Raw genomic sequence first — 12,822 nt, forward strand, 5'->3', positions numbered from 1 at the left:
CTTTCCTTAAATATGACATAATGGGGTGGGAGAACTCTTTCTGCCTCTTTCTACATACCTTTTTTTCTTCTCTTATATTGATAGCCTTAGACATATTTCTGCAATGTAAATTCTAAGTCAGGATGTGTATAAGTAAAAAGCACCCTATCCAGAAATTCAAGTACTCATGAAGACTTTAAATGGAATATTGACCTCCATCCTTTAATATGATCTAGTTAACAGATTGCTGAGGACCTAGAGACAGCCAAAAATAGGATGGCGCTTGGTTTGGGAGGTTGAGTCAGGGAGGCCTTGTGAGGAACGATAGGGGTACAAATATAGAGTGGAAAGTACCAAGGGAAACACATCTCATTCAGATATTTAAGCTATTTAAAAAATTTGCCTAAATTAAAGCAAATTATCTTCCACTCCAGGAGGATTGCATCTTATTTTAGAAAGTCTCAGGAACCCTGCTCTGATTTTTCAAAATGAACAGGTTTTCCTAACATGAAATACTGAACTCTTGGGAAGATTTGGAAATGAATGATGAAGTAATATGGAGCCAACAGTTGAACTTTGTGAAAACATATCATATCTCTTTTCTTAAAAATCTGTATCACTGTGTACAATGAATCATAATGCATTCTGCTGTCATATATACCTAATTAAAATAAATAAATAAATGTTAAAAAATCTGTACCACTATGCTGAATTGAATGCATTGTTTTCAAACTAAATAGACCTCATTTAGGGGGATTAAAGTAGGCCACAAATTCCGTTTCCCTCATTACCCAAGCTGCTTTCAAATCCCACATTCAAAGCACGAGGGCATCACATGTTTCTACTTGAAGGCTGCGCGTACAGGAAACGAAAGCCCTCCACACAGCTTGGTAGCAGAAGATCCAAATCAGAGTAAATTGTGTAAATTATAACTAAATTGCAAAGCATTTGGACAAAGCATGCATAGTAGTCTAATCAGGAAAGCGGTGATATTTACTTTTCGATAATGCAGGTTGGAAGAGGAATTGGGGGAGGGAAGCATCACAGATCTCTTTTAATATATTTCTGAACTTGGCAGCCTGAACTGGTTTTGTCACATATTTGCAGCTTAAAAAGTGTTTGGCTTTTACAACAGCCATAATAAGTATCCTTTAATCACTTTCAACCTATGAACAGATGGGCAAACAGTGCTTTTATAAATGGAGCATACAAAATACTTCAATATCAGCCAAAACTAATTAGTACCAATATCTGAACCAAACTCTAAAACTGATTTAATGTTTAATATATATTATTGTATAAGCATTAGCAGTTGAAAGGAAATTCCCTGTTCAAATGTTTGCCAAGCTCAGGGTCTAATGTTCAGACATGATTAACTTACTAATTAACTTATTTTGTCTTTTCTCACATGTAATTTTCCTAAATGATTTCTTCTCTCTCTGAAAATCATTTGATTTGATACCTTGACCACCATATATTTGTCAAACTTCCAGTGAAAACGTCAAATGCATGCATTCAAAATTGGTCCTTCACCTTTTCAAAGTGACCTTAGAAGGAAGTGGCATCAAGACAAACAGAGTAGCCCTTCTGTGGTAGAAAATGGTTTTATATCTAGTCTCTGATGACTCACAGTTTTATCTTTTTAAAAATTTTCTGACTTTTATGGAGACTCTTTAATGGCTAAGAATCTTTGTAAAAATGGCAGTTCCCTCCATTTCAGAATTGTGTTAAGAATTGTATTAATGAAGATTAGTTTAAAAATTATCTTTGGGGTCGTAGCCAAGGTTCTTTTCTACTAAAACACTAATTCAAAAGAGGTCCCTTGACCTCCCTATGTCTGACATCCCATATTTCTTATATCTCATTTACTACTCATCCTTGGACCCTGCATAAGCCAAACACTTTTGTGACCATCTATATATATCATATGGCATATATATATATATATATATATATATATATATATATATATATATATATAAACACTTTATATATAATATATATAACATTTATATATAATATTTTATATGTAATATTTTATATAATATAATCTTTTAATTACTTTTGAAAAGAAGTGAACAAGAACCTAAAGCCAGTCACCCAAGGCAACCTGACCTTTGAGCCCTGGGCATTATCAGTAGTAGCCTTCTGTCTGTCATGACATCATTTCATTCTCTGATGTTGTCACAAACAAGATCAACAGGGCTTCATATCCCTTCTGACTTCTTGATCTTAGTAGGTCATCTGATTTCTCCCAGTGTCAATTTCCTCATTTATAAAATCAGAATAGTAACATTTATAGAAAAAAATTGTTTTTGAGAATTAAAGGTGAAATTCTAAAGTAAATGCTTAATAAAATGTTGCTACTATTGCTACTACTATTATCATGGAACTAATTATTATGTTTTTACCTTATACAATGCATGCTGGCCTCATTCAGAAAATATGAACAAAATTAGAAAATGAGAAACAATAATTTTTCTTATGTTCTCTTTACAGTCTGATATTTAATTAGGAGTTTGCATCAGTCTTAGTGGAGGAGTGAATGGGTCAGAAGCTATGGAAGCAGGACCTGAATAGGAATTTCTTGAAAATAATCGTCAGATGATTGTGGTCCGCTCTGGTTTACAAACACTGTGCTAATATAACCACACCAACATTTTGTCATGTTTCTTTCTACTCTTGCGTATATACTTTTTAAAAAGTTTTGGTCATGTAATGCATATATTTAATATCTCTGTTCTATTATAAATGAAATCATAAGCATTTTCCCAAGTTATTACATTGTCTAGTGTTTGTCAGTTTTATGACCCTGTAATAATTTATTGATTGGATTTAACACAATGCACATAGATATTTGTTTCTGAATTTCACCATCATAAATGAAAGTAGGATGTCTATCTTCATACATAGGACTTTTCCCCTAATTATCAGAAAGAAAATTACTAGGGAATATGCTTTTGCTTTGTGTTGCCAAGTCACTTTTCAAATTGATTATCCAGTCAAAAATAATGTTGGAAGTGCATCTTTAACAACTTTTTCTGAAATTAGATAACTTTGTAGAATTTTCTTCCTAATTTTGCAAATGAAAAATGGAGCCTTATTATTTATATTTTAACTTAATATTATTATTGGAACATTTTCCTGTATATATGTTTCTAATTCATTTTTGGGGGGCCAGGTTGTATTTTAATTAATCACAATAAGATTTTTGAAAGTACAATGAAAGCTTCAAGGCACCTTGTCGTGTGGCTACCACAAAACTGAGTTTAGGAATTATTATTCCAAAATCAGGAAATATAATGAGAAAAAAATATGGGATGTTAATTTTTATGAGGATTTAGTGTCAGAGACAGAGAATTTGAAATGAGACTTATATGAAGACAGATTTGGGAGCTATAATTAAAAAGAAATCAGCAATAGATGTTGTTTTGTCTGGAAAATGAGTATAAATCTGAATATGAAGGGATCTAATCTCCTATTCTTGTCTGAATGCTATTCTTGGATTGTGTTAGGTGAGCATCAACTAAATGACTAAAATTTGCATTTCCATCCAGGATCACAATAAATCAGGATCGACTTAAACTTAATTGTTGCGTTATGGGTTCAGTAATAATTTTTGGAAAAGAGACTGAGGCTCCAGTAACTTTGTAGATAGAATTGCCTGTTTGTTAAGAGGTGACAGATGCCTTACCCTCACCCCACCGGACTGTGAGAGAGGATTTGTATGCCTACATATGGTGAAAATGTCGAGGGAGAAGTCAGTTTGCTCTCTCAGTCCCACCTTGTGATTGAGGTACACTTGTAAGGTGTGATTATGACTACATACCTATGTTCAGTAATTTTGATTAATAATATTTGGAGGACCAATTTCATTAACATATGGAATAAGGTACAAATTAAAACATAGATATCCATATTGTATGATTAGCAAAACTAGCATCATATGGTATAAAGGCATCAATAACTTCTGTCTAGAAGATTGACAAATCTCCTCATGTCATATTCTTTTAAAATGATTTTATGTGGCAGAGATTTTTATTGCCCTTGTCAGTTCTTCTGCTGATGTTAGGAATTAGTAATCGTCCAATTTTCCTACCTCAGGTTTTACCTACATTATATACAGTAGTAAACGTATCCCCTTTCTCTTTTTAATATGCACTAATTTCCTAATATGCCTTATTTGTCAGGAAATAACATTCTTTTAGGTGGAGAATTCTATAGCAATGTAGGAGATAGACTGGTTTTCTAGTAGAACTTTGTGAGCATCATTTTTCATAAAAGAATCTATATTACTAATGGGGCCATCACACTGAGTTTAATGACTTGCAGTTACATATACTACCTTAAGCATGAGAAATGGATACTAATTAGAGTTTTCAATTATACCATGGTAGAAAAAATATTTATAAATAAATATGTATGTAATGAACTTGGTAAAGGCATTATATATATTTATTATTTTATGAATAAAATAAGTGATCATGAATTAATTCCTGTTGACATTATTTCTGATAATTTATTAACTTATAACCCAGTTAAAAGTTTACTCACAGAATTATTTTTTTCCTCAGTACTGACAGGTAGTTGGAACCATTTTTATGCCATTTAAAAGATATTTCATTCAGGCTTGAACAAATAAAGACACAAACGGTAGTGTATAAATAGACTTGAAGCAAGAGTATTATATTTTTATAAGAAAATGAACATTAGTCACAAATTAATTATTCAGCCCTAGATAGTTAATTATTATTCTGCATTCTTGGAGTTAGCAGACTAAACATGATACTGTTTCTGGATGAAAGAAGTTGTGAGATCCTGTTTCGGTTCTTTTGCTTGTCTAGCAGGTTTGCGGTTATGATACGAGTTTAAACTGAGAAGGCTCTTTCTCTAAGTTTTTTCTTTCTACGATAAATTATTAAGACAATGCATTTTCCCCTAAGGCTACACTCTTTTGATGTTTCTTTCAGAAAACAATATTTATGACCTGTAACATATTGCAGGGTCTTTAGGCAAGTGAGGAAGAGGCAGAAACCACCTGCTGGTGAGATGACTGAACCACATACAAATATAGGATGACTTAGTGTAATAACCAGCACTCTCAGAGTGGAGAGGAATGCAGTCCTCTTTTGAGAATGTAAATATTCATTCCATAAGGATTTAGTCATTGATCACTTTGAAATAAAAACATATTATGGACCCTGAGGGCATTGACAAAACTCAAGGTCTTAAAATTTTCCTTTGGAAGGTGTTCATCGTGAGTGTTACTACTTGACAGTGATAATTTGCTTCTAAAGTAAAATCTTTAAAAAGTCGATTTGACAACTATTGCCATAATAACATCACAAAACCTGGTTACTTATAACAACTATTGTATCTTGTGAGGCTTTAGCCCAGACCCAGCTGGCGTCACCTGGGTTTATTTGGGTGGCTGCAACTTATCGTTTCTTCATGTAGCTTCCTCTAAAGGCCAGATTGGTTCTCATGGAGATGTCAGGTTCTAAAAATGGATCTATGTGGGCTGGGGCTATAGCTCAGTGGTAGAGTGCTTGCCTAGCACATGTAAGGTCCTGGGTTTGATCCTCAGCACCACATAAAAATAAATAAATGGAATAAAGGTATTGTGAAAATAAAATTCTTTTAAAAAATGGAACCAGGGCACTTGAGACACATGCTCAGAACCGGCACACTGTTATTTCCATTGGATTTTATTGGCCAAGACAATTCACAGATTAGCACAGATTCATAGGGTGGGTATTATGGTTTGGATCTTAGATATCTTCCCAAAAGGCTCTTATGCTTTAGGCTTGGTCACCAATGGAACTGTTAGGAGGTGGGAACTAATGGAGGAAGTTAGGTCTTTGTGGGGCATGCTCTTGAAGGAGCTATTAGAACCCTGGCCTCTTCCTCTCTCTTTCTCTTTGCTTCCCTTCTGCCATGAGAATAATTGGTTTCCTCCACCATGGTGTACAGCATTAGCACAGGCCTCAAAGCAATTGAGGCCTATTGCTCAGGGACTGAAACCTCTGAAACCATAAGCCAAAATAAAACTTCTTCCTTTCAAGTTGTTTATCTCAGGTGTTTTGTCACAACAAGGGAAAGCTAACACAGTGGGTAAATAAACCTCATCTCTTGATGGGAAGACCTGTAAGGTCACATTGGAGGTATTAATTTGCCATCAGTACAATCAATTACAATAGCCTATTTCTAATGTCCTTATATTAATAATGTGTTAGTTGTTATGTATTTAACATAGGGGGCAGACATTTTCTTTGATTAGTCAATTCTTTTCATGTTTTGGACTTTGATAAATAAGACATCAACAGTATAGTGTTGATTTAGATTAAAATATGGACCATTGGAATAAGTTCAAGGATCTTGGAGCTGATCAAAGAAAAGACATGACCACAAAATAGCAGTAGCACACAACACAAGCTTTATTTGGGCAACACATGGGCTGGTTTGCATGAGAGAAGTCTCTTATAGCAGAGGCCTTCCAGAAACAGTGATGTGGAGCCACTACCCAGAATGGGAAAGGTTAAGGGAACTCCATAGGAGAGGGGAACCAGGGAGGGGTCCTATGAGCATAGCTGATATCACTCAGCAACAGGTTGGGTGTGGAGGTCTCTGGGTCAGAGAGCTCTGTAGGACTGTGGTGGCTTGAGGTCTTTTATAGCCCCTTGGGTTGTCTGATGGCTAATATATGTTAGGTAAAGTGGAAGGCTCAAAATGTTAAAACTATATGCTTATTTGGACCATGTTTTGAAAAACTGGATGTCTGAGAATTTTAAGTTAAAAGCTAGTAGGTTTTGGAACTCCTGGTTAGGACCAAATATGAAGAAGTAAGCAGTATAGATGTCAATATACGGGATTTACCTTTGGCTTCCTATGAAATCATGCATATAATATTTGTATAACAAGCATGTAAAACACACCTTGCTATTTCTAACATCTCTCCTTTTATATAACAAAGAAGATAATCTTTGGTATGTTCCTGGAACCAGCTGGGACACCCAAAAGAAAGGTTAAAAAGATATTGTAGCCGTTTTATTTTCAATTTGGAACTTGATTTGGGGGAAAATATGTTGGAGAGAACTGTCAGAGGGAACAAAATATGAGTGGAGTCGTAGGTACCTTCAGGGTAAAACAAAGTCTCAGAGGTGCAAGTAACATTAAATATGAAAACACCACGTTTTGTGAGAAATCAATCACAAAAATGGAGAAGAAAAACTTCAAAGCATTGATAAAAGGAATATTTTTATTAATATAAGGAGGTTTTTGTTATCTAGGCAAAATATGTTGAATACACAGAATAACTTTTCCTTTGTCCAATTAAGAGCAGACTATATCTTAAGAAATCAGTTTGTCTATAGTCACATATATTTAAGAAGAAAGATATTTTAAAAATCACTTTGTCAGTATAATAGTAAGGATTTAAAATTCTATTTGCTTTTTTCTTGGTATCCTATCTATATCATATAATTAAGTATTCACAATCGTTTCTCTATTTTATGCTTAAGTTAGTAAAATTCACATTTGTCAACATTTAATATATTTCACAGCTTCTTTTCCAACCCATTATTTGTAAATACAACTCACTTTTTTAGCAAGCCTTCTCTAAGTTCTATACACCCTCAAACTTGTCTTTTGTTTAACTTCCAACCATCTAGAGATGTGCTATTGATCAAAGTCTGTATGTTTATGGCCTAAGATAAAAATTCTTTCAAGTGTTAAAAAGTAGACAAGACATATCTATGATTTTGTAAACATATTTGCATTTCTTCATAATTCTTTTGCATAACAGAGTTCCAATCACTCATATCAACTACAATTTTAACCAAAATGACTAATTTCATTCTCTGTATCCCCTTTTGTTTTTCTCATAAACACACACACTCCTGAGCAGATGATTAAGAACTTGGTTCCAACTGTGGCAGCTCAGGAGACCAGCAGAGCCCAAGTGACCTGGAGCTGATGCTTCAATGTTATACATTATGTCCCACCCCAGCATCATACCAAGCTTTTCAAGAGTTATTGACATCTATTTGTGAGAACATGAAACTTCCTCTCGTTTTTTTAACTGTCCTGATTCATTTTAATATTTCCACAAAAAAACCCTTATTTCTTCTGAGAGAAAGGAGAAAAATTGTCAACTCAGACTCTCTTAGATTTCAGTTAGGTCTTCCAGTATTGGACAAACCAGAAGCAATCATTTCCATTATATGTGTATTCCTACTTTACTTCACACATTGAGCCCTATTTAGAAAAACTATTATATTAACCAAGCAAAGCTCTCCTTAGTCCAACCAGAGAAATGAAAAGTTGTGCTCTATTTGTGAAAAGTAATATGCCATCATGTATAACTAATTAGAACAAATTTAAAAATCAGTCTTAAATAGACATCCAACTTTGCTTACTTTTGGTCTTAGTCCTGTTGTTTAAAACACATCTATCACTTTTTGTCACTTTCTATTGTGATACTCAAATACCACACGTGGGACATATGTCTTTGTAAATAAAATACATTTATTTCATACAGTTCTGGGTGCTGGGAAGTCTATCGTGTTGTGCTATCATCTGGTAGGGGCCTATTAACTGCATCACAATATGGCAGAGGACATCATATGGCAAGACAGAGCAAGCATGATGTATTGCATTTCTCTTCCTGTTATTATAAAGCTACTTATGCTATAGAGGGTGTGGGTATAGGGATTCCACACTCATGCCTTTACCTAATCCTAACCACTTCCCATAGATCTCACCTGCAAATACCATCAACATATATCAGGATTAAATTTTTAGCACACAAAATTTCTGGAAGACATACTCAAACTGTAGCATTTTTCTTCACTTATTCTGGTAGCTTTTTTTCTATTTTATTGAGGCAGCTGTCCTTCCTTTCAATGTACAAGATGATATATTTTTGATTTATGCATCTCCAAAAGTTTTCTCAAGACAGCATGAGGCAAAGAACCAACCACGGAGACAAAAGAACTACAAATACGAAAATACTTTCACAGTGCTAACTTCCTTTTGCAAGAAGGGGAAAGACCTAATTTCATTTACACACAGAGACACAAAGATAACTAGCAGCCTCACTTCTACCTCTTTACTGAACATGATTTGTGTCTCAGCAAATCTCACTCCTTGGCTGTGGCTGCTTAGGATAGGAAGGTCAGGAAATCAAAAAGAATCTCCAGTGAATACTGCTTTTGAACATTTATTGGTCTGGAGATGATTTACATTCTACTTTTCTACAAAATTATTGCTGAATGATATTAAAACTGGTGTTCAAGAATGGTACTACACTGTTATTCAGATGACATAATACAGAGCATATCAGAAGATACCACAAGCTTCAAGACAAACTACAGTAAAGATAAACTAAGATTCTCTGCTCTCTACTACCTAGCAAAGATTTGTGATATCTGGGTTAAACTATCAAAATCAGACTCCCAACATTTTTGTTACAAGGAAGAAAAATAATAGCTGTATAAAAAACAAAGCAAAATAAGACTTGTTCAAGAACCCTATTAATACAGAAATCAAAATAAACTAGGAGGGAAAATAATGCAAAACTGAGTTGACTTTAGTTAAAGATTTACTCTGGGATTTAGTAGAATTGGGCCTGCAATTTGGAGGTGTATGTTTGGAGGTATACTTCTGGGTTAACACCCAGCTCTAGTGGGCAAATTGACCTATGGATCTCTGTGGAACTCTAGCTATCAGAGACATACAGAACCAGGATGCATCTTTACATGCTAAGAATTACGAGGGAATGAGACTTTGGATTTAGGAAGACTGACCACCATATGAAAAATAGGTATACAAAGGGAAAAAATTAGAAGCAAAGTTACAAGTTTACAGTTAGTTTGTTCATGGTAGACAGTCCTCAGTTTTCTCACATTTATCTTGACTCCAAGGGTTGTCCAAATCAGTACTGTAGGGCTTATAGTTTCTAGTATGATTCTTCCCTGTGCTAATCCCACAACCCATGACCCCCCTGCCACTACCACCACCACATGATAGTCCCTTTCAGTGGAGAACGTTTGAATCAAACTACTTTTCAGATAATACTTGGATAACGGAGTATTAGTGCCAAGTAATTAATAATTTTAAAGTAGTTTTTAGTTTAAAATAAAGATCCATAGGTCAATTTGCAGGGATGGGGAAATTATGTGGGCTAATCTACCCTATCAAGGTATTCTCTTTTGCATAGTCGTGAATAAACTTTGACAGATTCACCTTTTTTTTTTTTTTTGGATTTCTTTTCTTCAGAAGGTTAACTTTATCCATGGGATATTAATTCTAGGATATTCAACCTTCTTTGAGAACTTTATTGATATATGCAAGTGATATCATGTGTTGAAATCTATGTGCAAATTTTAATCCATTTCCTATTTCAATGCATTTGTCATTGATAGAATTTAAGACTGTAGAAGGGTTTATTTTTCTTGTTATTTCTAAAAAGGTTTCATATTTTATTTTTAGGGTAAAAGTTGTTAAAAAAAGTGATAAATTGGAAAATAAAGTTAAAAGAATTGGACCACACATAGAAATCTTCCAGGTATTCCAAGTAAAAAGCAAACTCTTCATTACCAAAAACATCATTGACATGGTCACCCTCATGCAGGCTCATGTCAGGGGGTGGCTTGAACGCAAGAGATTTCAAAGACTAATGTCCAAGGTAAGACATGCATGATATTTTATACTGTGTTCTAAAATCCTTAGTCATCTGATCAATAGGTCTATAATTTTTCTAAGTAAGTTCTGTCTACATATTTTTGATTAGGAAAATGTTACGAATAATCTGCTCTGGTGACAGCTTCAGATTGTGCCAAATCAGATACTCTTGAACAAAAGGCCCAACTTATCCTTAACAGTTCTGAGACCACTTACTCTTAAAACAGTATAAGCTGTCTTTGCACTAATATTGTTTCTTCTTTGCTATTTATTTTCTCTTCAGAGGAACTTTCACTTCCCACACTTGTGGGTATTTTTTTGCAGTACACAAATATTACATTTAAAAAGAACTATGCTCTCCCTCCCAGTATCTATGTGGACAACTTTTATAGACAGCTCTCCTGGCTTTGACTCCTAAAATAAACTATGAGGAATTCTTTTGGCTGGGTAAATGCAAAAGAACCTGGCTGCATGCATCTTGGCAAACCTTTGAGAGAATGTAAAATGTCCTTGCCTGGAAGGCTAAAGCTTGGTGACAAATTATAAAGAGAAAATGAGATAAGAGGTGAATTTTAATTCCTTTCTCTCTGGGAGGAGTCTTCTAGAATGGACTTTCAGGTGGCCCCCGGAACATGTTTGTCCTGAGAGTGATGTAGCCACGGGGTACCCCTACCAAAAATAGTAACATAATAGTAACACATAAATTTCTCTCCTAGTCAACAAGATCATTATAAAGAATGTCAGCAGGGTTTCTGCAGGGAGCTCATTGTGATTTAAAGCCTCCTCTTTCTTGTAAAAGCCAGGTTTACTATGAGATGGTGTCATAGACTCTGCCTCAAGAAAACTTGCTGAGCAAAGGTTACTATTTTTGTTTTTCTTGGTAACAACTTGTGAAACCTCTGTCTAGCCTAAGAATATGGGACATAAGAGTAACTGTTATGTACTGTACCCACTGTCATGTAGCTACCCCACTGAGTATAAATCTAAAAGAATTTCAAGATTTGGGGTTCAGAGATTTTTAGGCATTAGTCGGTCTGAATAGCTGTAGCTTAAATAAACCTGCTTTCTGAAAATTCCTTGGGTTTCCAGCCTCATCTGTCTTATATCAATAGCACAGTGACACTGTTAGAAGTAGTTCATCTGCTTATCTCTGGGTATAAATTTACACATGTATTAGTTTGTACACATAATAGACATATGTAGTTCTGGTGATTGAACATGTTAATGCAGATAGCTGCTGTATTTATTATATAAGTGAAATAATGGAAGCTTAGAGAAGTTAAGTCATTTGCTCAAAGTCAAGCAGCTGGCAAATTACAGAGCTAGGATTCAAACCTATGTCTGTCTGACTCCAAAGGCTGTGCTTATTTTGCATATGGAATCACCTGTTTCAACTCCGGTAGCCATGGCCAGTTGCTGTCTAAACCAATTTAAAGCCATATCTTGAACCTTTTTCTTGGGCTCTAAACCCAGGTATTAAATTGCCTGCCTGAAAGATCCATATTAAGTCACATTCCACACACCTCAAAGAACTCATTTTCTTCCTCCACACAGCACTTCCTCTCCTCTGCTACCTGTGTTCATATCTTCTCTCATCCCTTGTCCAACCCATAAACCTGGAATTCTCTTCAATCCCTTCAACTTCTGGATTCCTATATCCAATTGGTTATGATTTTCATAACGTTATTTTTTTCCAGCAGTGCTAGGAAACACACCCAGAACCTCACTTGTCCAGGGCCTCATTCTTGCTAGGCAAGCATTCGACCACTTAGCTTCCTCCCCAGCCCAGCCACATTTCTTATTCTCTCTTATTTTGTGTGCTTCTTGCCAAAGCTTCCATCATGTAAACTTACATGGTGAAGAGCAGTAGTCTCAGTGACCCCTTGCCATGTATGTTTTCCCATCTCATCTTCTGCTACACGCTGCATTTAAAACACTCCCTTCTTATGCCCTTATCTTTTGATAGCCCAGTACTGATTATAGGAGAGAGTTAACTTTCTAACATAATATGTAGAATCTGCTTGTTATGGCTTGTGCCTCTGTCTGACTTCATTACATGGCTCTTATTCACATAGTTCCAGTGTTCTAGCAAACTTCTAAATATTAATATGGGTAATAATCTCTGGGTTTTACGCTGTTACCTCGGCCTGGAATACTCTT

The 12,822-nt window shown here is 35.0% G+C and overlaps 1 protein-coding gene across 1 annotated transcript in view; it reads left to right on the top strand.

The window, feature by feature from the left end:
* Positions 1–12,822, top strand: part of Iqcm (IQ motif containing M) — a 316,123-nt gene that overhangs the window by 131,772 nt on the left and 171,529 nt on the right. The window contains exon 8 of the mRNA XM_076864082.1: positions 10,471–10,666. Coding sequence (XP_076720197.1) covers positions 10,471–10,666 — 196 coding nt within the window. The remainder of the gene's footprint in view (positions 1–10,470; positions 10,667–12,822) is intronic.

Source organism: Callospermophilus lateralis, chromosome 8, assembly GCF_048772815.1.
Source record: "Callospermophilus lateralis isolate mCalLat2 chromosome 8, mCalLat2.hap1, whole genome shotgun sequence".
NCBI lineage: Eukaryota > Metazoa > Chordata > Mammalia > Rodentia > Sciuridae > Callospermophilus > Callospermophilus lateralis.